Source organism: Ixodes scapularis, unplaced genomic scaffold (genome assembly GCF_016920785.2).
Source record: "Ixodes scapularis isolate PalLabHiFi unplaced genomic scaffold, ASM1692078v2 PGA_scaffold1__304_contigs__length_218370807, whole genome shotgun sequence".
Lineage (NCBI taxonomy): Eukaryota > Metazoa > Arthropoda > Arachnida > Ixodida > Ixodidae > Ixodes > Ixodes scapularis.
Genome location: NW_024609846.1, coordinates 146,011,629 through 146,037,226, shown reverse-complemented (window position 1 = coordinate 146,037,226; position 25,598 = coordinate 146,011,629). Strand labels below are relative to the sequence as shown.

The 25,598-nt window shown below is 45.9% G+C and overlaps 2 protein-coding genes across 3 annotated transcripts in view; both read right to left on the bottom strand.

Moving 5' to 3' along the window:
* The window catches only part of LOC120843396 (octopamine receptor Oamb), a 243,256-nt gene that overhangs the window by 29,532 nt on the left and 188,126 nt on the right, over positions 1-25,598 (bottom strand). The gene's annotated exons all lie outside the window — the stretch shown is intronic.
* On the bottom strand, positions 1,623-20,753 carry LOC8036926 (chitin deacetylase 8). Of its 2 annotated transcripts, none has more exons than XM_029984222.3 (3): positions 20,362-20,753; positions 17,209-17,658; positions 1,623-2,682 (listed from the first exon to the last, which is right to left on the bottom strand). In XM_029984222.3, exons 1-3 carry the CDS (start codon positions 20,730-20,732, stop codon positions 2,316-2,318), a joined length of 1,188 nt encoding a protein of 395 aa, XP_029840082.3. In that variant the 5' UTR covers positions 20,733-20,753; the 3' UTR covers positions 1,623-2,315. The 2 variants fall into 2 exon arrangements, with proteins under 2 accessions (XP_029840082.3, XP_042146904.1); XM_042290970.1 differs by having other exon boundaries at positions 17,353-17,658.

Here is a 25,598-nt window from a genome sequence, read left to right as displayed (position 1 = left end):
ACTAAAGCCTTTGCTGCTGCACACAATTTTCTCTACGTCCATGGAAGCTCATCGCATTAAGATGGCATCAACTCAGCGATTCGTCCGAAGCTAGACACCGAGTGCCCAGCATTGATGACACCCCGGCCCCAGCCAAATGCTGACACATCGCTCGCGTCCAATTTGTGTCGGCGCGATCTCACTGTGATGATGTCAAAGGTTTAACGCACGGGCTTTCATAGCTTAAGTTAGCGTTGACACCACACGACGACGCAAGAGCGAGCACTCCGCATGAACACTTTTTCTAATTCCATGGGTTTAGACATGAACGCGAATGACCATACGTATATCGACAGACGTTAGTCACGCTAGTGCGTGAACGTTCTACGTAATATAAAAAAAGTACTATCTTTTATTTTATTAGCTTTGTCTCGCTAATATGAACCCCGTTATTATGGATAGCCCGCTACTTCGACAACATATTTTTGGACGAACGGGATAATCCCATGCATTTTTGTCGGCTCATTATAAGCAGCTCACAGCAGGGATGTTTTTGTGGGGAATTGAGGTGTCCATATCAATGGAAGTTCCCAAAATAAATAGAACAAGCAAGAGAAGTAATGTTTCTCTCCAAAGCAAGATGATGTTAGCTTTCAAAGTATTGCGCTTTATTAAAACTACTTGAAAAAAAAACTTTGGTATTGAGAAAACTTGGTCAAATATTGTTCACTGATGTTCTTCAAAATTGGTATAATACATTAACATACACATCTGAACTTGAAACCCAAAAGTAAAAGTCACGAAAGTTGCTCCTGTTTTTTTCTCAAAATTGGTTCATATGCATATATGAACTATAAAAACCAAAATTACACGCATAGTTTTTTAGTTTTTTTTTGCAATATGCATATTTGAATGATAGAAACCAAAATAACAAGAATAGATACTTCTTTTTCCACTGAGATATTGAGTTTTTAAATTTTGTCCGAAAGGCTGGGAGGCCCTTCTGTTCGCACTGAAGACGTGGCGTCAAATATTGTAATATGCAGGCAGTACCGGCAGTACAGCTTGTTCCTGACGGGTTACAATAACTTTGATGGACTTTGATGGTGCGGTATAAATGCTGGGAAAGCTCACGCCATCAAAAGGAAGCGCATAAGGCAAAAGATTTTGCGTTTTTTTTAGGCTGTTTATATGACTTGCAAGTTACACAGCATGTGTAACTGCATGGAGGGCGCGGGAAAAGTGAAATATTGGTTTGGGCATAACCTTCATTTGCCGTTTTCTTAATACGTATCTTAAACTTAGATATATTAAATAGAGTGCCGGAAAGAGTAAAGCTTGGGTACTCCGAATTGGTAATATATAACTAAAAGAACATCGGAGTTCCTCTGTGTCTGGAACGCTTCTAAACCATTGAAAGTGTTCCCTGTTTTCGAACAAATTTGATAAAATCCGAAAAACACTCACTGGGGTAAAATGTTCGTCTATTTGAATTTATTCAAAAAAACTCCGAATATCAAAGTTACGATAGCAGAAAAACCAAAAAAGTCAACGTTGGTAAGAGCACAGGGTCAGCGGTTACAAGGAGAAGCCCCTTCGCTTTCCTTTTTGGGTCTTAAATTATTGACCAAAAACGTTTACAGTATATCTCATTCATTCATTTATTATTCCTTGAGGGCCCGTTAGGGCCTTATATAAGGGGGGTCAATAACACACTACGAATCATCGTTTAAAATGAATTAACACTCGCGGAGAGGAAGTCAGCAATACAGGTGAATCAAAGTACAACAAACAACAACAATCTCGATCGTCAAAATCGTTTAAAACATCAATTCACTGTAATTCTCAGTTACGGCAAAAGCCACCGCTTTGGTTTCCGGTTTGGACCATATTATTGGGGCCTCCTAGAGGAGGACGGGTCGTCTTTGTATAACAGGAAAAATATGAACCAATAAATTTTTTAGGTGATTTCAGGCCAGATTGAGCTTTTATGGTTCCCAGTGATTACACCCGAGCGGTTTGAGGTTTGAAGTATCCGCGTTTATTCAAACATCATTAGTTTGATTGTTATGCACTAGGACAAATACAGTATATTGACAATGGCAAGTGTGCAGTGACAAATCCAACTCAAGCCATATAATTCGTATAAAGGTGAATTTAGGATCTCTTTGTGTTTCGATATTAATTGTTCTTTTTTTCATGTTTGGAAAATCGGGAACGACAAGTACAAGTTAAACTCTCAATTTCAGAGAAGTAAACTAAACTCAAGTAAACTAAACTCCAATAAACCCCGAATATCCTCCGAAAAATACCCGCGAATTTCACGAAAAATGAACTCAGAAATCGCGGAATCCTACCCAAGGGTACGCCCCTGGACAGGAAGCGCACACTCGTACCCATCGATCCTTAATAGCATCAACGATTTTGACCCGCTTGTAGATGCACTGGACGGGTCTTGTGCACTTGGTGCTTGGTGCGATCTCCTTGTGGCATCGGTCTTCTTGGTATTTGCGTAGTGGCCTAGGGTTCCTCATGAACTTGATGACCTCTCGGATGGTCACCACAAACACGTCATCCTTGGTCAAGAGCCAGTCTAGAAACTTGAGAAAGCCGGCATTCCTCTCGGCGTTTCGGAGCCAGCCTTGCCGTAGGAAGATGGGAAACGGGGCCTTGTTACTGCCGTAGAAGTCCATGAAGTTGGATCTGTGAGATCGGAAGACACGGCTGTGGACAGCTCTTCACAGCTACATGTTTTCATCGTGTAATAGCTACGATTTTACGACAATATGTGAAATTGGCTAAACTTAATTATTTTTTTATTGAAGCGGTAAATAGGTGAAAGAATAATTGTAGGAAATACTAAACTCAAATGTGCAGTGGGACACCAAAGTTTACGGACCAGGCGAGCTGTGGCCGAGCTGCATTTCTGAGCTACCTTGCAGGGCAACGCCTGTGGTCGAGACCCGTGGTGCGCTTATATGTGTCCTTTGGTAGTCGCATGCGTGTTTGCTGTCCTGCCTCCGGCTGACGCCGTATTCTTCTCACGAATACGGCGCTGGGCCCCACTTCAATAGCCTCCATTGGCAGCCGTGCTGCAGCTGTATCGCGGTGGCGCAATGAGTGGCAGAAACCGAGATATTGTCACGCGCGTCGCCGAGCGAGCGCGTGCGTGGCCCAATGGTTACTACTAGAGTGCCTCAATGTCCTTCTGTTTAGGGTGATGCCACCCTTTGTTTAGGGTGATGCCACCCGACAGCACGCGCTCACGGGTAAAATACAAAGAAATTGACGAAAACGAAATGTCGCCGTAGCACAGTCAGCGCCACGAGCGCGTGCAGGGACACGTTCTTTCACGCGCTTCTGAACAAAAAATAAAAATAAAAGTGTGAGACAAAATGGCCAGATGTCTCCACCCTAAGAAAAGCGCACATGAAGGCACCCTAGTTACTACGGGGTTGGTTTTCGCCCAGAGACCACAGGTTCGGTCCCATGGGAGTGGACGCTTCCTTTTTATATTCTTTAAATTTAGCGTTATTGTAAGTTTGAGTACCTTGTATTTTAAGTACCGAACGTAAGTTATCGTAAATTTGAGAACCGAACGTTCTATACTGAATGTTCGGGAAACCCGCGCGGGTACAAGAGGTGTTCCCCGTGGCGGTCCGAGGTCAGTCTCGCCCCACCGCTCAATCCTGCTGTTTCGCCGACAACGACACCTGCCACGCTAACCTTCTATTTTGTTTTGGACAGAAGTTCGCCCCATTAAAGGGATGGTGAACCGAACATTTCAGTGTCTATATTAAGCGGCGCACTATCTTTCCTTGAGTCAGCAGCCCCTGGTGTGGGCGAGCACACGCAACGAAATTGACGTCATCATATCCCCCATTCACGCTTAATAAGCTCGAATGGGGGATATGATGTCGTCATTTTGTTGGGTGTACTCGCGCACACCGGCGGCTGCTGACTCATGAAAAGATAGTGCGCCGCTTATTATAGACACTGAAATGTTCAGTTCACCATCCCCTTAAACGTTTAGTTTCTCCAGTTATCTGCCGCCTCATCATTTCTCGCTCGTGACATTTTGGTGAAGGTGTAGGGTACAACCCATACAGCGTACTCCTCCGATGGGCCGTAGCGCTAGCCCGCTCCCCAGAGAAAGAAGACTTTTTGAGGAGGAAGTCGCCGCATCAGCAAGCCGTCGCACTCAAGGCAAGCCCTCGGAATTTGGTTTTCTGCCAGCCAAGAACAAAACAAAACCGCCGAAGAGATCAGCCATGAACACCCAATCGTCGCGAAGCTCGACCGCTCCATCCGTTGTATTCATGCCCGTCGTCCAACGTAATCCGACGCCATTCTATGGTGAGGCCCACGAGGATGTGGAGGACTGGCTTCAGCATTATGAACACACAGCCCGTCACAACGAATGGACTACGGAAGAGCGCCTACAAAATCTCTACCTCTCCCTGGAGAAAACCGCGAGGCACTGGTTCGAGAATCACCAGGCTTTGCTGACGTCGTGGGACGCCTGCGTTACCCAGCTGAAGCGGACCTTTATGAATCACCCAACGATGGCGTCACGAGCTTTGTTGATGATATTCTGTGGCTGAGTACCACTGCAGACTCTCAAGCTACCAAGAAGAAAATACTGCGCGTCCTCATGAAAGGCGTGAAGAGCAAAATCCTTGGCGGCCTCGTCCGCAACCCTCCAACGATAGTCGATGGGTTTGTTACCGAAGCAACAAACATCGAACGGGCGCTGACGGCCCGAGCTCGCCACTATCATCGTATCAACGATGTCTCAACTCTGGCTTCGGCCCGCTCGGAGTTCAGCACCAGCGCCGACGGGGTTCGCGAGGTCATCCGCGACGTTGTTCGCAAAGAACTAAAAAACCTTCAGCCGGCTGCGGACCCCCCGGCATCGCTGTCCATCGCCGAAGTCGTGCAAGAAGACCTTCAGAGAGCCATCGAAAAACGGGCTCTTGTCAAGCCTGCGCCGCCAAAGGAACTGGAGTTGAGCTACGTCGCCATGGCCCAACGACCGCCGACTGCTACCCGTCAATACCAGGAACCATCCCGACGGGTGAGTCCTACGCCGCAGTACCCACGACGCCAGGAAGAACAAGTCCAGTACGTCCGCCCAGAGCGAGCCTCGCCAAGCAAAACTGACGCGTGGTGAACGGCCGACCGACGCCCGCTTTGCTACCCCTGCGGTGAGGCCAACCATATCTACACTCTAAAACCGGTCTCTCATAAAAAACGCTGTCCCTCTGATTTTAGAGGGGACAACAATGCTTTCAGGGGGACAGCTCTTTTTAAGAGGGAAATTGAAAAATAAAATAGCAACATCTAGAGGGACACCAACATATTAAGAGAGACCAAGGAAACCGTTTCGTTGGTCCCTCTGAACAGGAAAGACCGACAGAAAGATTCACGCGTCTCCCTTCATATTAAAGGGCAACTCCGGCCAAAACTCAAAATGAATTAAATTACTGGTATCGATGTAGTGACACAAAATACGACCCCAGCCAAAATTTCACGTCTGTGGGAAGCCGCATTCTCAACTAATGCCGATAATAAAAACGCGACCCGCCGCGAGCCGCTGCTCCTTAGCGGGCGGCCAGCGGGTTGCCGATCGCTAAAGCAACATTGGGCCGTGATGTCAACATCGTTCTCTTTTTTTCCTCCGTTCCGGACGGGCGCACGGCTCGGCCGTCGCGCGCGCTCCTTTGTGCCGCTACCACCGCTACTTCGGCTTGTAATTGCGTGTTTAGCCGTTGCTTCTACCTGCAGCCCGTGTAGCTTCGGTATAGCCTTTTGTTTATTTGCTTGTGAGGATTCCTAGACTCGTTTTAGCGAGCAACTCGGTGCGCCCAAGACTGCCCAGCTGTTCCTCGAAAGATGCCGAGTACAACTTAAAGCGCTGTAGGCTGCTCAAACAAGCCGCTGCGCAACTCGGAGGTGCTTTTTCACAAGTTTCCAACGGATCGGAAATTGAAGAAGGTGTGGGTGAACGCTGTTCGACGAGTGGACTTTGGAAAGCCTTGGACGTCGACCCCCAGATCGAAGCTCTGCTCCGATCATTTTTCGCCGGAGAGTTACGAACGAAACCTACAGGTGTTGGTTGCTTGTGGCTTGTCAGCGAAGGGGTCGAGGCTTAAAAAGGATGCCGTGCCGTCGCTCTTTGCCCATCGTACATGTACAGTAAAGGTAAACATGATGAAAGTATCCTGATCAATAAATAAAACAGTCATTGTCAAGTACAGTGTTGAAGATTGAGCATTCACGCTCCATTGAATGTCTGTTGAATGGGGAATGGTGGGCATGTAGAGTTCAACCACTAACTATAGCTCCAAACACTGAAGTTTGTAATGAAAACGAAAACAATGTTCTGCTTTGCGTCACTGCTTGTTTACTACGCAATCTCGTGCGTAGCATTCAGGTCCATAACGACTACTAGCAAACAGCCGGCGCGTGAAGCTCATGCGATATAAACATTCGCCTCCCAGTCGTTCGAACCCGTTACGCAGCAGTATTAATTAACATTGCGCTTGTGAATACCACAAGAACCTTAAAGAAATCGCGAAAGTTCGGATTTGTAAGTTACAACTCTCTAATTTGCCCGAGTTCGGCTGGAGGTAAATATAATAATTAAAAATGCAAAAAAAAAACAAAAAAAAAAACACTTGCCTTAGTCAAAAGTTACGAAGGAAAACTTAAGATCCTATGTATTCTAATAAAAAAAATTGTTGTGGGTGGGGGTGGGAATGCGGAAGGGAAAGAAAGTGTTCTCACCTTGCTAACGTTCTCTGTTTTCCTTTATCACCCACAAAAACTTTTGCTATCTTTGAGAAGAAAATGACTGCCCAAAGAACTTTTTTTTTTTTTTTTTAGTGCGGCAAGTTTTGTTTTATTTGTACAAAGATTCACTACCTGGACGAACTTATGTGGTGAATTAGTGTCGTAGCTTACAAATTCGGCTTTTACGTGCCTGAGGAAAAAATAACGAAAAAACAGACGTCTACAGCTTGACACACGTCTGTTCGGTTGTCGCGGAACGCGCCGGAGAGCCTCAAAGCTTCGTGTCTGGGACTGACCCGCCGCGCGAAAGCGCCAGCACTGTACGTCACTGGCAGCGCGGCGTATACAACGCCGCTCCATCCACGGAGCCCCGATGACAATTTAGGCCTAGCGACGGGTGCGGGAGATCGCACGCACTCCGACAGCTGCCGAGTACGGCACCGAACGAGTTCACTCGTTTTCCAGTCGCTAGCTTTTGGGTATACAAGCAACGAGTACGGCACGGCATAGCGCACGCGCGGCGGCGGCCGCCCAGTACGCCACCCAACGAGTTGACGGGTTTTCCAGTCGCTAGCTTTTGGGTATACGCACCAACTCTTGCTACATATGCTGGATAAATACCACGCATGCAGAATTAAAACAAAATCAGCTTACCTTCTATCTTTAGTCGGCTAGCGCAACAGAGGTAAGTGCCGCTTGGACTGCGTACTCGCTGAACAAGAACGATCTTGGCGTCACGTCCACATAGCTGCTGATTTCCAGTGTTGCCGGAACCTCGAGCGGCTAGTTTCGGTTTTGTCGGCCGCGCCCCAAACAAAACTTTGAGACGTCGATATCTTTACAACTACGCACAATAACGAGAAAAAAATTACACCTTGCAATTCAGGGGCGCTAACTGCACTAAAAACAGCCATGATCCCAAAATCGAAAGTATGGACCGGAGTTGCCCTTTAAGAGGGGACTGGTCCCTCTTAACTGGTCCAATGTAGTTCGGTCAGGAGGAGTGGGGCAGGCGCACTAATCGACGGCAAAGAGTTCGGATGGTGCTGAGGCTTCGCGCCAATTCACGGAGAGCTGGAAACGGTCGTTGCCGGAGAGCCGCAAGCGTCATGCTGCTCGTTTGACTTCCTTCGGGTGAGTAATCCTGTCATATTGACGCTTTTGTTTTGGGTGCATCGCGGGTGGGAATAACGAGCCATCAATATTTTCACGCTGGCTGTGAGATGCACGAGCTTTGCATGTAGAGTGAGAGTGTTCAGCTGTAGTCCGCGGACGCGGTCGCTTCCTGGATCTGCTCGTTCAGCTAAGGACAAAGCGTCGCTAATCGTTTGCCCTGCCGTGAGCCGCATGGCTGTCTTTCGTACAAAACACTTTTAGCGGGCTAGGGTGTCCCAATCTGTACGCGTCTGTCTTAGGCTGGTGATATCAGACCATTTTCTGTCCGACGCTTTTGTCTACTTTTTCATTTCGAACGCGCGTTCGTCTTCTCCCAGCTCGAGCTGCTAGCTTTGGCAGTGCTACGCCGGCATTTTTTTACCGGCAATTTCCTGGTATTTTATCCGTGAGCGTACACTGTCGGCATCGAGTACTACAAAGGATGGCATCACCCTCCCTAAGGCAAAGCCAACATAAAGGCACCCTAGCTGGGGCAGTCAGTGTTTGTAAGCTTGGCTCGCCGATTTCTTTCTCGGTGTGCACTATAGACGCTTTACACACGCGCCAGATTGAGCCGCCATAGCCGCCCTTCTCTTGTCTTACCGAGATGCCGAGCCACTGAAGCGGGCGTTGACGGGTCTTCACAAGGGCCTATGCTGGGCACAATGACACAGTAGCATCTAAAATGGCAATAACCTGTCCTGCTGTGGTAATGATGAAGTGAGGCGAACGCAATAAGATGGAACAAAAACTGAAGGTCAGTTATGGCGGCGCCCATGCACAGCTGCTGTAAAGCGTCTATAAATGCTTGAGGTTGACCGCCCGAGAGCGTTGATTGACAGAAACAATGTTGGCGATTTTGCGTTTGTTTGCCTTCACAATTCATTACAGCAATTTACACTGCAACGTTATGTTGTAGACATCGTTAGCGTTGCAGTGATTATGAAATTTTTTTTCTGAAGTGGGTGGCGAGCAAAAACCCATAATGTGTGTGTATGTTTGTGAAAAGGGCACGGGGATTGGACGAGCACAAAACAAAAAGAAGCAATAAAGGTTTTTTTTTTCTTCGCGTGTTCCCGTTGCGTTGGCGTCGCGGCGTCAGCGGAAAGGGGGGAAGGGTGTAGCGGTGGCCAGGGAGTACATTTTTTTTTTTTTGTATTTCTTTGGCGTACTGTTTTGTTCGTTATATTTTGACGGTCGTGCCGGCACAGCTACGGCTTTTTTTCTTTTTTTTTTGCGCTGACCATGTTTTTGTTTTTGGAGATTTTATGATGTTTATTATGCTCTTTGTTTTCTGTAGCTGGCTGAATATTTTTTTTTTCTGTGTCGTACATTCGCGAAAAATATATAAACAGAAGTTTTCTTTTTTTTTCTTTTTTTCTTTCTTATGCGCTTTAGGGCTAGGTTGACTATGGGCGTTAAATGACTGACCGTTATTAACAATCTTGTTTTTAGGGTGAGGCAATGGCAACGAACGTTGACATGAAGGGAATCAGGCGGGGGTTCCGCTCGGATTGTTCGTGTAAAGAGCTCTACCGGGACCCTCTGCACGGTGGAACGCACCACCCTGAGTGGTGAGCCTACAGCGGCCACCCGCACACGGTTCACAACGAACTCGGTAATTATTAACTTTTAGAGCGCAGCTCTTAGGGGCCCGTTTCCGGCTTGAGCGGCGTCGCCGTCGCCGTCGGCGTAACCGCGCGGTGCATCATGGGAAATATCCCATAATGCACCGCGCGAGCCCCCCACCGGGGTCACGTGACCCCCCCCCCCCCCCCCCCCGAGGTCACGTGACCCCCCGAAGTCACGTGACTCCCCTGAGGTCACGTGACCCCCTCCTCGAGGTCACGTGACCCCCGCCGATGTCGCGTGACCCCCCGATGACGTCATCGACACTGATGACGTCACCGGCATCGTCATCATCAGTGATGACGATGCGGATGCCGGTGACGTCATAAGTGATGATGACGATGTGGATGCTGGTGACGTCATCAGTGATGATGACGATGTGGATGCCGGTGACGTCATCAGTGATGATGACATCAATGATGATGACGTCATCAGTGACGATGTGGATGCCGGTGACGTCATCAGTGATGATGACGATGTGGATGCCGGTGACGTCATCAGTGATGACGTCATCAGTGACGATGCGGATGCCGGTGACGTCATCAGTGATGATGACGATGTGGATGCCGGTGACGTCATCAGTGATGATGACGATGTGGATGCCGGTGACGTCATCGGTGATCATGACGATGACGATGTGGATGCCGGTGACGTTACCGACATCCGCATCGTCATCGTCATCATCACTGATGACGAAATCAGTGACGTCATTGATGACGTCACCGGCATTCGCATCGTCATCGTCATCATCACTGATGACGTCGTCAGCGACGTCACTGATGACGTCACCGACATTCGCATCGTCATCGTCATCATCACTGGTGAAGTCATCAGTGACGTCACTAATGACGTCATCAGTGACGTCAGTGATGACATCATCGGCATTGGGGGTCAGGTGACCCCCCAAGGTCACGTAACCCCCCCCCTGGTTAGTCTAACCCTCCCCAGCGCCCTTCCCTCCTCCTCCTCAAGAGCTGCGCTCCAATTCGGCGTTGCAGGGAGTTGTAAGCGGCTTTCACTTTTTTGTATTCTCGTATGTAGGTAGGCTCTATTTACGTTCTGTTGGCATATGCACTGCTTCTGAAAAAAAAAAATGAATAAATAAATGAATGGCTTGCGGCGAAATGTTTACAGAAATGTAATTTTTTATTTGATTATGTTGCTTTCTAAAACATGCACTAGATCACTTCTGCAGCTTCGAGCCGCAAATGCAATCCATGCTTTCTAAAGCACATGGGGCTTCTAAAGTTCATCTATTACTAAATGCGTTTTCGTTTTGTCTTGGTAACACAGAAACGATTGATTCGCGTAAATTAATTAAAACTGCAGTCTATTCTCGTACCAAAAATTAATAGTAGCAGAAGTTACGTCATAAGCTAATGTCACTCGCTATTTCATCGTGTACAGATTGGGTTACGAATCTTTGAACTGTTTGCACTTTATTTTCGCATTTGTTTCCTAGCGCCTGCTTGATAACAGGTGAAAGCGCTTCATTACCTTTATTCTAATTCCCACTCTCTGTATCTAAAGGAAAACAATATGGTCTTTCATTCAGCTAAAGGTGGATGCACAACTTCGGTTCCATAACACGATCGTCACCATGCTGGGAAACCTGGAGGAGGTAAAAGGGGCCTTCTGATGAGACAACCCAACAACATTCTTGAACATTAAGACCATCCTCCGGTCTCGATTGGCCAGAAGTTCTTTCATCACCTATGGTATGTGAAAAAGCGAATGCAAAAATAGAAATCTAAGTTTGACGCTGACGCAATTTTTTTTTTTTTTTTTAACAATTGCTGCTTGCAGGACGATTTTACCCCTGACGAAAAAGTTCCAAGACCCAAGACTATCTTCGGTTCGGAGAAAGGGATCGTTTCTGGGAACTAGTCAGTGAAACTCACCGCTAGCCCGACTATGGAGGGGGCACTAGTCATGTGCTTATGGGTGTATTACATAACGGGACTCTCCTACCCTGTGACATGTGGACAAACCCTTGGACTGCTCTAGGGTCTGCTCGTTGAAAATAAAGTGTTTCGATTCAGTTTATGTCGGAGAAGCTCAGAAAATCGCTTATGGCCGTTCAAAAACAACAGAAATTCTGAGCTTCTGCTGATGGCAAGAGACGCCGAATAATTCGTTTTTAATGCTATGAAGTAGGTAACTACGCTCTAAAAAAAAGCACAGGGATCTACTTTTCCAAGCCAGCACTTGGAAAGTCAATCACCGAGACTCACGGAAGCAGCTCAGCGAATCACGATGCCGAAACATAAGATTAGACCAAAAAAGCCAGTCCGTGTTGTGACATTAACCAATGCAAAACATCACGCTTGTTGTGCTTAATGTCGCAACTCATTTTTTTGGTATAATCATATGTTTCGGCATCTACATTCGCTGAGCTGCCTCCGAAAGTTATGGTGATTGTCTTTCCAAGTGTTGTGCGGGAAAGTAGACGCACGGGCTTTTTTTTAGAATGTACTTTTCTTTTTCTGTTATCCGCTAAAAAAGTTTTTTTTTTTCAGCACGATTGTATTGTTATTGCTTATGATAGGCAAAATGAGTCACTTTTCAGCACGAAATTTTTGGTGTGATAGTTTCCAAGAAACGCCGATTTCTGGCGTCGTTCTAAGTCTTTTTTATTCGCAAAAACTACCAGAACATCTTTATAGAATTATTATTTTGATAAAGACATATCAAAATATTTTCTTGTGTCATGGCAAATAAAACAGTGTTTACTCTTGAAGATTGTTACTGTTTTCTTTAACACATTGATTCCGTTTATCAAACAAGATATACAGATCAAATTTCAATTCTGCTACGCAGCACAGAATAACTTTGGTTAAACAATGTCAGCGAAAGTGCGAGAAGTGCAGTGCAGCATGTCAGCTGACACTCGAAACACGAAGGAGCAGAAATTGTGCGATACAATAACAGAGGTAACTTAAAGCCGGGGTCACGCTGCTTATACATCATACAAAATACATTCTGCAGACATGTTCCAATGCGAGTCACCGCGACATCCGTGCTTTGTAGGCCACCTGACAAAGTAACCTCTTGATTGGTTACCTCGTGGCGTACGAAGCGCGGTTGTCGAGGCGACTCGTTTCGGAACATGTCTGCAGAATGTATTTTGTATGATGTATAAGCAGCGTGACCCCGACTTAAGGGGGACTATACCCCTGCATTTTAAGCGGGCCACCGTCCCTCCGAATTTAAGAAAGAAAATATCTAAAAACTGTCCCTCTGACTAAGGGACTCTGACCTCAAATTTAAGGGAGACGCCGCCTCGCTTACTTTAAGAGGGGTGGTGTCTCACTTAATTAAGAGGGAGCATCTCCATGTAATATTAAGAGGTCTGTCGCCCCCCTTAAAGTTAAGTGGGAAAAAATCGAAATGTCCCTCTTACTAAGTGGGACCGGGCTTAGAGTGTACCGTCGATGCCTTTACCGACAATTGGGGCTGCGCATGTTCCACCCGAACGACCCGCGCCCAAGGTACGGCGAACGTTCTCGCGACGTCGAGGAGTACCTCCGACACTTGTCATCCCCAGCGCCGTCTCTTCGCCGTAAATCTCGCTCACCTTCGCCACTACGTTCCCCGTCTTCAGCACCACGACCGCGCCGAGAGAGCCTGTCTCCCCTGCGTCGCCGGGAAAACTAAGTGCAGCAAAGCCTGGAGGTGGCGTTGCCGATGATGACCAAAGTAAAGCATTTCCAAGACCGCCGTAGCGCTTCCACGCATCGCAACGACGTCCCGGCAACGGGGCTCAACAACCTAATCGTTGTTATCGACGGCCACGACGCATCGGCACTTGTGGACACCGCAGAAGACTACTCAGTCTTGAGTGGGAGGCTCTCTCGCCGCCTGAGAAAAGGTACGACGCCTTGGGTGAACCACAAGTTCGAACCGCCGGAGGACACCTTATTACGCCCGTCGGAAGGTGCACTCTCCAAGTAAAGATTCAGCGCGAGACGTGTGCTATGGATGTCGCGAATGACGAATGATGAGGTGGAGAACAACTTTTGAAACTAAATGTTTCATTGGGCGAACTTTTGCCCAAAACAAAATAAAAGAAGGTTAGCGTCGCTGGCGTCGACGTCGAAGAAAAACAGCACGATTGAGCGCTGGGGCGAGACTGACCTCGTACCGTTACGAGGAGCACCTTTTGTACCCACTTAGGTTTCCGGAACATTCGGCGCGTAGAATATTCGTACCTCTGTCAGACGACAAGGTCCTCGAACTTACGAGAATGCTAAATTAAAAGAATAAATAAAAGAATCTCCCGCTCCGAGGAATCGAGCCCGGGGCCTCCGCGCGAAAACCAAGTACTGTAACCGTTCGGCAACGCACGCGCTAGCTCGGCGACGCGCGTGGCAATATCATCTCCGTCTCCAGCCGCCCGCCATGGTATTCTTTTTCCCAACTCAGCGGCCAGGAAAACAACCATTCTGCCTCTACTTTTTTTGTTTTGTTTAAAAAGTCTTAATTTTGTCTGCACTTGCTGCTCTGTCAACCAGTCAGCGACAACAAGAAATTCAGAAAGCGTAATTTCTGATATATTGCACACCTTAATTAATAAAATATTAAAGGATCTCAAAAAAAATCTTTTAAAACAGAAATATAAAAACATAATGGCTGTCATTTTGTTTGCTGAGCTGAGGAAAAGCGATCTTATGCCGTACGGACGGCGGAAGCTGGAGTTAATATCCCAGCTTCTGCCAATCATCGCGCCACCTAGGTACAGCTGCAGCACGGCGGCAAACAGCGGCAACAGAAGCCGCGCCCGGCGCCGAATTCGTGAGAGGCGTCGGCCGGAAGCGGGAAGGTTAAAGGGCCCCTGCAATGACTTTTTGACTGGTTTTTAATTTGCACTGAACCTGAGCGTACTGAACGCAGTAACCTAATCCAACTTTTCTTTTCTCAAATTTCGCTTTATTTTAAAAGTTATAGGCAAATTAGAATTATAAAAACAAGCAAAAAATAACCTCCTTCATGACGTCGTAGGTCCTGGCTTGAGTGGCCTTGAACTAGAGGAGGAGTAGTGAGCTCATCGAGCGCACACGGCTGCCGCACTCCATGTCGACGGCTCGAGAGGGCGCCACTAAAGCACGTGTTGGATAGGCTGTATGAAGCGGGCGGCCAGGGCAGCTCGTATTTCATTTGCAGCGCGACTAAACAGTAATTCGGCATAACATTTCATTGGCCACAAACGACAGCAAACATGGGGTAAAGATCAGTTCAGAACGGAAGCCACTTCGCGCTGACGCACCGCCAAATGGCCAAATCGCCAGCAGGGCCCGCGCCGAAGGCCTTCGGAACGCTCGGAACCGGTCGGATTCTTGAGCCGGTATACGACCACAGCGCCGCCGCGTACATCCGGGACCTTTCTACGCTCCTCGTTTGTCGTAGCATCATCCCACTAGCCTTTTCTAGTATGCGTCGTTTTTTTCCACCGCTTGGTGGCGGGTATGTCGACGGGTCATTTCTCGTTTCCGTACTTTCTAAACTGCATTTGTTTCTTTTCTGATCTAAAATAGTGAACAAAAACTACTTTCATACATAATTGAAACGGTTCGCGGCAGTTATATTTTGTATCTCGACTAAAAAAAAGCTCTTTGCGGCTTTGACCAGTGGCAAGCCCAGGACCAAAGACGTCACATTTTGCGCGCCTTCGGTACCGCGGGTCGCCCTCGTCGGTGGAGGAGGTTTCCGCGTCGTCCGGTTAAAATATGACGCACTGATATCTAGTTACTCTCTCCGTGCTCGCTGGCTTGCCCCAACCCCAAGAGACGTGGAAACCGCAAAAAAGACGCTTAAATATGATTGCAGGGCCCCTTTAACGTGGCTGCAACTACAAAATGATGCACATGCGCGAGTCACGGGTCTTGACAACAGACGACGCGCCGCAATGTAGCGCAGTGATGTGCATGGTTCGTAAACTTTTGTGGCCGACTGTACCGGCATAATACCACAACAAAACAAATGGATTTTGGTTTGTCAAGCTACTTCCCGTTTCTTCGAGCGCCGCCAGATATGGGTCTCTTTGGCGACAAACACTTCAAAACGCAAAGCAGAAAACACTCCAGCTCTATATCCACAATAATTTAATTTTATACGGGGTCCTGCGTAGACAATCATTGAACACGGACTCCCAGCTTTGTACAAAACAGAACGTGCGTGTTTGAGGTGATAGGAGTACAGAAATAAAAACACCTGGCATTCACCTTTCCTCGTGTACGCTGACCGAGGCGATATTTTCGCTGGAAATACGCTCAAGAAATTTTGCTTTGATGTTCACCCCTTTTAAAGCGCCCTAAAAGAAGACATCGCATTCTATTTCAAAAGGATGATAACTCCTGAGAACGGCTACAAATTTTTGTGGGTTCTTAACAAAAACAAGAATATAAATATGCCAAATATATCAGTATTCTGGCAGACGCAAAAAAAAAATTCATTCCCAATAAAAATAAATAGAAAAGGTTACTGTAGAATAACTTCGAATTGAGCTAGCTGGTGAACGGGATGAAGCATGGTGCAAGGCGTAAAATATACGAACACAAGGAAGAAGACACACACCCACAGGTGCCCGCGTGTGGGTTTTCTTCCTTGCGTCCGTTGTTTTTTGCCCCTTGAGCTCGGCCTCATAAAAAAAAAACTAAAAAAAAAATGAAAGCTGTTTACAATTCCCTGTAACGCCGGTTAGAGCGCAGCTCTTGAGGAGGAAGATGGAAGCGTACTGAGGGATAGGTGACTCCTTGAGGTCCCGTGACCTCAGGGGTCACATGACCTGAAGGGCCAACGACCTTAGGGGGGTCACGTGACCTCAAGGGGGTCACGTGACTTCAGGGGGTCACGTGACCTAGGGGTGTCACGTGACCTGGGTGGGTCACGTGACCCCCTAAGGTCACGAAACCCCCAGAAGTCACGTGACCAGGGGGTCACGTGACCTAGGGGTGTCACGTGACCTGGGTGGGTCACGTGACCTCGGGGGGGGGGGGTCACGTGACCTCGCGGTTACGCCGACGGCGACGAGCCGGAGACGGGCCGGAGACGGGCCCCTAAGAGCTGCGCTCTAAAACATTAAGTTCTTTTGCTACACTTTCTTAGCTTAATCGTCCAATTTAGCCCTAAATGAAACTATTTCACAGCATGTTTAGCATGATTTCAGTTCTAAATAACCCCTCTGTTCTAAGATGTGTAACCACACAAAGGGATCCTGATGTTTCCTATCAGGTATTGTTTTATGTCGCCACTTCAAAAATTAAATCTCCAATGAAGACCGCGATAAAATAGCGAGTTTTAAAGATGAGCACTAAAACGCTTTGCATGCGCAAAGAAAAAGCGTCGTCGCCCCGGCACGTGCGCCGAGCCGACTTCGCGTTGTGGATCTGCGCAGTGGAGACGACGCAATTTCGTAGCGTCGAAGTTTTTGGGCAGGGGATTGTAAAACTCGCGAATAGAAAGGTTTCATGGACCACTTTTCACCCTCCGCTACGCTCCTTGCAACGAACACGCAGCTAGTGCGCATGCGTGCCGCTAGCGTCGTCGGCAAAACTCCGGATCTCGCACCCCGTTGCGGAAAGCGTTGAGAAACAGCGAGAACGATCCACCAAAAAACTCGCTAATGTTGCGCCATTAAAACAGTAAGCTTACTGAAGGTAGTCGAACGTGTCCCCTTTGGTCTCAGGCAATGGAACGCAGCCTTCAACCGTCGAACAAGGAAACTCGCGAAGCTTCCCATCGGCCTTCCGCTTCCTGAAGAGCACGTTCATCGGGATCGTCCAGAGTCCCTTATACCTTAGTTCGGGACAGGGAGGAATCACGCAGGCCGTCTGTGGACCGTAGTCGAGCGTGTAAGGGAAGACCGGGTCTTGATGGCCCCTGATCCGTAGGTGAGGTAGCGACGAATCGTACTTCAACTCCGTCTCGTTGATCATCCGATAGCTGTTGTCGCCACCGGTTACCAGTAGCGGTGCTCGCATGCCGACGATGTCGGAGGCAGGAACGTCTGCCAATTTGGCTATCAGCGCGCGCTGACTGAAGATTTCGTCCTTCCAGCCTTCCGAGCTCAGGTTCTTCCAGTAGTCAAGGAAGGTTGAGTCCCTGTAAGGCATCGAGGATTGCTGATAGTCAGCTCTATGGATTCAGGTTTAACTTGAAGCACGTATGTACACACAACGTTCTCTCAAACTCAACGTACAGGTATGTGCTATCGTGATCAGCATGAGCGCGCATAGCTCGCTATGCTTGTTAGGACCATATGCCAGACTTTGAAGACGCTCTGGTTCAAACCATGTGTAGAAAGTATAGGTTTCAGTCTTTGAACAATTTAGCAAATGGATAGATAATGTGGTTTCTGGAAACTGCAGTCATAAAAAAAGGCCAAATCGAGTGCTGTCGCTCATATTCTGCCTGGATGTGTTTTGGTGCCGGTGCTTTGAATTTTTAAGCTTCTATAGCTGCATGATTCGTTGGGGATGCTACGAACGATTTGATACATATTAGCTTGTACAAGATGCTCACGTGGCAGCTATTAGGGTTGAATCAGTTGGGCACTATGGTTTTACGAAGCTGCGAATATCTACGCAAAAAATGGACGCATCAACGTAACTTAGAAAAACAAAAAAATGCGTTTACGCCATGTAACGGTAAGTGGATCGGAAGTTAGATTTATGTGTTACCTTAACGTCAGAAAATTTGCAATTGTCGCGCGACAATATGACAAAAATTATTGATCTTCACGTTCAAGGCAGTAACTCTAACGGCGCCACAACGGGTAAGACATTCAGACACGCGCCTGATACACCACAAGCCTACATCTAATTTCTGTTCCTGCAATAATGTTATGAAAGTTTTCGGTCAAAACAAGTTTAGTGTTAAAAATTTTCGAAGGCCTGGTTGGGATTTGTTTTCAATTCATATAGGCATATACTATTCCATATAAGGAGTATCTGCAGTTTTAATGTATCAATTGCGTCGGGAGTGTCACTGTCAGTGATAGCAGTTTTTCGAAGTACGCAAACATTATGACTAAATGACTCACTTAATATGAAACGTAAGCTATTTATGACTAACCATTCAAAAACTACAAAAAGCATGATTCTAAAAAAACACTAAAGACCCAGCCACCCCCTACATGGCAGCACCCTTTGTTAGGCAACCCTGAAAATCGCCAAATGTAATGTTTAAACTGCGAAATTGAACCGCTAAATGCCTCAGTCACCAAAGGCTGAATAGTGTTTAACAATGCAATGTCGAAAGACACAATATAATTTACACGATAAAAGTCTCATCGGATGAGGAGGAGCGATGTTTGTTAAAAAACGTAATATATGTGGGGTCGAAGAAAGGTTTATGGGACCTCAAAAATTATGCCTACATACAGACAAAAGTATTTCAATAAGAAATACCAATCAATCAGCAAAAATAGGTAACGTTCTGATTACCATCCGATTCAGTTTTATTTTTACAAATATGTTACGCACTTTAAAAAAAAAAAAATCTAGTTTATTCCAGACCTTGCTACAATAACATTGCCTTTCAGATTGGATATTTCCTCTCACGCGAATTCGTTAGCGCCCACCAAGAGACAAGCATACTTCCGATAAAAATTTCACGAGTCCGCTAAAGTTACCCATCGCGCAGCAGGCACAAGGCTGCCAATGCGAAAACGTGGATCAAATTCTTATCATTTGCGTTTTCAGTATCGCCGGCCTTGCGCCTGTTGCACGAGTGTTAACCTCGTGCAGCCCCACGCTTCGCACGTGTTTCAAGTCGTCCTAAAATTTGCTGATTTAGGGGTTTTCGATGGCGCTCACCAAGTTTTCTAACATAAAGAACATAAAGGGTGTGTTTCTTTTCAATCACTAAAAAGTTGCATTGTCAATTAAAAAATATATTTTAATAATTAGTGTGTTCTTTTACAATGCCTGGCGTCCGCCCCGGTTGGCAATCTGTTTCCGAAAAAAATAAAGGGTGAATCAAATCACCAGGCTCGGTCTCAATTGGACCGTAAAAATCGACGCCATCACGTAGCAATCTAAACTTTTCGTCAAAGGTGTATTTGACCTGTCGGTTTTTTCATGTAAAATTACAAACTATAGCACCCTTTCTCTACAAAATAGAGCCAAGAAACTTCTCAGGGTCTACGGCGGGCGGCGACATAGAGGACGAAGTCGAGTTGCGGGGCGCGTTTTGCGAGCGTATTGATAGATGGGGCGTCGAGAGCAGCGTCGGAAGGTGCAGCCGACCAGCGAAAGAAAGCGGACGACACGCAGACGTAATCCGTTGGCAGCAAAAGCGTTGTCGTTATGCAGGCACGTTTTTGTTTTCTTACTTTAGATTTTGCTTTTATTGTTTGAAATATTTTTTTAACCGAAGGCACATAACAAAAAGATTATGTTCATTTTAATAAACCACGCTGGTCGCGAGCCGCCTCGATAAAGAAGTAGCGAAGTCTATCAATACGCGCGCCACACGCGCCCCGCAACTCCAGCTGGTCGTCTGCGTCGCTGCCCGCCGTTGACTCTGGCAAGTTTTGTGGCCCTATTTTTCACAGAAAGGGAGCTCCGCTTTCTAACTCTGCAAGAACAAACGGATGTGGTGAAATACACCTTTGAAGAAAGCTTTCGATTGCTACGTGCTGGCGTCGAATTTTACGGTCCATTTTAGAATGAGTCTGGTAACTTAAATCACACTGTATAAAAAAAAAATCTAAAACGCCCTATGTTTAGGGATGGTTGAACGCATTCCACAAAAACACCCGGCATATTACCTGTAAAGCCCAATAATTTAAACAGCACGTACGATATGGAGCGCAACGCAATCTCGTGGCCGTTGTGATGTAGCTCGTGGACGGACGGGTAGTCGACGTACTCGTGGCTCACAAAGAAGGTGGCTCCGATATTGCAGCCGCTGCGCTTGTTCTTCCTCTTCGTGGGCGCCAACAGGTCGCGGTAGAACGGCATGTTGCCCCAGTTGACGGCGCCGTCGAAGGAGAGCGTTACAAACTGCGGCATCTCCGTCACTGTCAAGTTGTTCGGAGGCCGAGTGGTCGCGCAAAGGCAGTTGTCGCGGGCCTTGCACGTTTCGGGACCGCACATGTCGCCGCCACTCACGATGACCGTATTCGCGACGACGGTCACCAGAAGCGATGAAACCACAAGCACCGTAGGCATTGTGTTCTCGTTAGAAGGTAGCGAATTAAGAATATTCAATGAAATAGCACGCAACTAAAAATTGTCAAAAATGGTAAACTAATGCTCGATGCCGTCGAATTCGAAGGGTAAAAGAGGTAGTACGTGCGGACCGATCGTCAAGCCCCACTAAAGAAGAACGATGGCGCCATATCCTTTACTTATATAAGCGCTGTGTTTTGCTGCGTTCCAACTCCAGTTGAATGCCAATTGGAGATAGGGAAATTGCACGATAAGGCGGCAACTTTCACCGCCGTGCTATCAATACAAGGGGTCCATTTTGAAAGTAAACACGTTCACTAATGGTTAGTAGGCGTTGTTTCTCAGCAGTAGGTAACAGTACTAGACGCGTGCAGATCTCATCTACAATTCCCTTGGCGCATTCGGCTCGATTCAAGAGCGCTCCATCCTCGCACCTTTAGTGCGGTAGGTGCGTGCGCTTGCAGGACAACTGTGGATACGTCAATACTATAGCGTGGACTTAGTACGTCTTGGTGACTTGGAACTACTTTGACTTAAGTAATTAGATTTTTACAGCCATTTAAGCGTCAAAGGTCGAGCAGAGTAATAGGCATGAAAAAAACATCGATCACATATCGCTGCTATAGGGTTTTTAGAAAACCAAAAAGTAGCATTGTATGCTTTAACTACCGCCGTGATCTAAACAGACAGTTGTAGAGTATCGGCAATTCCAGCACTTTATGTTAAGTATCATGGCTCGTTCGAAGTGTAATTATATATTTTCGCAAACTTAGACGCTGCAAAGTTGCGAAATATCACACTTACAAAAAAAAAAAAGGAAAAAATATATTTCCAATCTAGTTTTTGCGTAGGTGATCTGCTGATCTCTATGTAATAGCTATATATCAAGATGTAATAGACGTTCTCAGTCACTCATAAATACATCCATCTACCCTAACAAAACGCACAGGCTATGATACCTACTATGTGTTTCAAGTTACAGATCCATGTTACAGGTCCATTCCGTAAACTTGGTTTCATCTAGTGTCAGACTTTTAACTTATAACACTTTTGTGCGATAGAAACTGGAATATGCCAGCCTTGTCTGGGATCCCTCCACTAAAAATAACATTTCAAAGCTGGAAATGGTTCAAAGGTGCCCGGTTGGATTCATCTATGAAAACTTTAAAAAAGATTAGACTTTCCATCACACCTTATGAAAACGAATGGCATAGCTACACTTGAGCTGCGTAGGACGCTCCCCAGACTAAAATGTTCATCTCGTATGGTACGAAACAATGTACAGCTTGGCACACATAGTCACCTCATCCCGTTAATGACACAACCTACGAGGCACCATAATCGATATTCATTAACACCAATTTTTGAACGCACTAATCGTTTCAAACTTTCGTTCTTTCCCCGCACCATCTCGAAATGGAACTCTCTTCCTTCTAGCGTTTATGAGGCTTCCGATTTTTGTGATGTCATTGATAGTTATTTTTCTTAGATGTGCTTACTTTTTTTGTATAAATATCTTGCATGTAAGTATTTTGCAGGTCGCTCTCTTGTACTGTATTTATTTATATATGCCTCGAATATGTATATCAATGTGTTTTATTTTTGGTTTAAAAAGGGCTTATTTGTGTTTTACTTGTTGTTCTCTCCACTCCTGCTTGGGCCAGTCTTTGGCCTGTAGTATTTGCTAAATAAAAAAAAAACATTATTTACAGAATTATTCAAAATTTGAAAACCGGATATATTAATAGATTTAACCCTGATAACATTCTGCGCGCTTTTCTTCTGAACTTCGAACACCTATTAGCTTAACTTAGAAATGAAAACGGAGTTTGAATAACTTTTCTGCGCGCTTTTAATTTCCAGAACCATATTAAGATTGTCAAGACTGCGCACGTATACGACCGTATAAGTGCTCAAAATACAACCACCACAGGCAAAACATATACGCCCTCTCCTGAGTGCTATTCATCCTCTTGTCCTCGTTTTTGTTTCTTTTCGTATATTTTTATTATGAATAACAAAATATATAGTTCAAAAATTGTAGTTCAAATACCGATTGCTCCCTAGAGCGCATGTAAATAGATATACGTGGTGTTTCATCTTAATTCGAACATATTCTTTTTAAGAAAGGGCGAGCTTGTTGATGTTACCTATTTTTAAAAAAAAAAAGTTTGGCAGCGTAATATTTTTTTGGGAAATAGAAGTTCGATGGCTGTCATTTTCACCGTGTATTTATCGAGCTCGGTGTACATCAGATGAGGGAATAGCCGTGTCGACAAATGGGCTAATTAACTAATATCTGTTCATTAACGTTTTTTTAATTATTAGTTTCATGTGTACTGTAGCAAGTTAAAAGGCATTCATTATGAGATGCTACACTAACTTGAACAGCCTTGCGGGATGTCAGCTGGATTCCAGATATTTACCGATCACTTTTTCCGCTTTTTGTCGCCCGAGTTGGGCCCCGGTCTGACGGAGGCTATAGAGCGAAGGGATTGCGCCATGACGTCGATTCCTCCTTTGCTTGAGTCGCATTGCTGTCGCCACCTGCGGTGCGGACAGGTCGGCTGAGGAGCATACGCAGAACGGAGGAAACGATGTCACTGGCACGCAAAGCCGCCTCGTGAGTTAGGACAACATTTCACGCCCCGTAGTGGCCACTACCAATTGTTAACGTTAAATGTTTTCGGGCTAAATGTTCAGCATTTCGTGGAGCCCAAAAGTGAAGCCTGGATAAAAGCGTGGACGAGAGGCTCGATACCGATTGGTTGACGGGTGGGAGAGGAGGAGTGAGGCGCTGGAAGCTGATTGGTTAGTGGGAAGTCATGTGACCAGGGGGGTAGGTGAGGAAGAGTGCGGTAAAAGAGGAGTAGCTCCACCACCTGTACGCACTGAGGGAGAGGAGCTCGAGAGTGTGGGAAGCTCTGGAAGATCGCCATGTTTCTCAACCCGATTAGCGGTATTATCGCTTCATTCTAGGAACAACTATCAAGGGTACACATGGCACGCGTTAAACTATCTAACGAAGTGCTCCGTGAATGTAGGCGTCTAGAAACTCAGAGTATCGTCAAACGTTTGTGACGCTAGAACGTTTCATCTACGAAATACAATTGCCTAGCAATTTGGCAAAACATTTTAATCACGATTTAACGTCACGGCTAGACTATAATGATGATGGGCGTCAATTCTTCAACTAAATTATGCTCCCAAAAATAAAAAGTAAGCAATTAGTTGAATCTTTTCAGTTAATGATTGTAATTACAACTGTGTTGTGTGTATGTTTAGACAACCGGAAGTTAGCCCGAAAGGAGCATCTGTTGTCTCTGCTGTATTTCAGAAATTTTGCCGCTGCGGTACCACCGATAGCCTGGGGTTTTTAACAAGTACCAGGCAGTAGTGATGCATGAACCCAAGCCGGTACGATGCTCATTCAAATAGAAATAGGCAGGGGCGGGGTTTGAACCCAGAATTCTTGGGTTTTGCAGCGCTTTAAGTTATTTACCGAAGTAATTGACCGATTTCACCTTTGTTAGCGGTCCCTATGGCACGCAACTTGCCACCAAGGACAAAACACCCTAATGCAAGTTCGGTTATTTTGATTCTGATCCCTCTAAAACAAGAAAAGGAAAACTGCCCTCTGCATACAAATGCCAGTCCATTGTCTTCTGTCTGCTCTCAGTTCCACAAGAATGACTTATCATCAATTTCTCCATATCTCTTTTTTTATCAGGTGTTGTCTATACTCTTTCTATCAGCAGGCGTTGTGTCTGGCAGGAGTGCACTTCCATCGAAAACGCAAATTATGTATGCGTGCCTTTCTTGTCAATTTTTTCGATCGTTTCTGTTTTATCTTGCTTCAAGCTGGGAAATTCCCGCGTCACAGAGGCTGAAAATAACAAAGCACAATTGGGGCAATAAGCACTCGGAGCAACTCCATCACAAGGCGACATATCTGTCGAACGTAATCGAACAGGTCTTCATAATTCAAATCATTGTGTTTTTTGTGTGTTTTTTTATCTCTGACCACTTATTTAGAAAACAACCGTCAGAATTTACAATTAACGTTGTCAGCAGCATCATAAATGCGTATGTAATATCAATTTAAATTTCAAATTTAAAATAGTATAAACTACGAGGGGAGGGCAAAAAGCTAACAATTGTTTGCTTGGCGAGGCCTCTCCCACCATTTTATCGGCAAGGGCGTGTAGACGGAAACAAAAAAAAATTAATCGAAGAAATACGCAGAAGTAGCACAATCACTACAGAGATAAAAATACAAAGCACTCATGTTTACACGCAATCGCTGGAACGAACAAAATATATTTTAGGGAAACAAACAAGTAAAAAAAAGTCACGCAACCGGATAAAAAAAATCAATCATTTTTATATTAGAGAAAGATGCAATCGGATGAATGATTAAAATAAACATATTGTTGATGAAACGTCGTGTCGATGTTTCTAAAGTAGTGTTGTTTCTTTTACTAAATTATTGAATAACGATACGAGATGATGCATTAACATTTGGGTTCCGTAATTTGTTGTACTGAAGGGTGCTGGTCCAAACGTCTCCCTTGCGAAAAGCATTGCATTTTGAGTTTTGTGCTAAATCTACTATATGGTAGATCAGGGAACTATTAATTCTGCGGCCTGTTGCGTGCCTTAAAAGTAATGTATAATTCTAGAGATTAGGGTGACCACCCGTCCCGCGACTCGCGGGACTGTCCCGCAATGAGCGCTCATGTCCCGCGTCCCGCGAGAAATACCGAAATCTTCAAAATGTCCCGCATTTCACATTGTCGTAACATCCAGTACGCAAATGATGGCGCTTCCGAACAACCGGCCACGGGGAAGCGCGGAGGTCGCTGA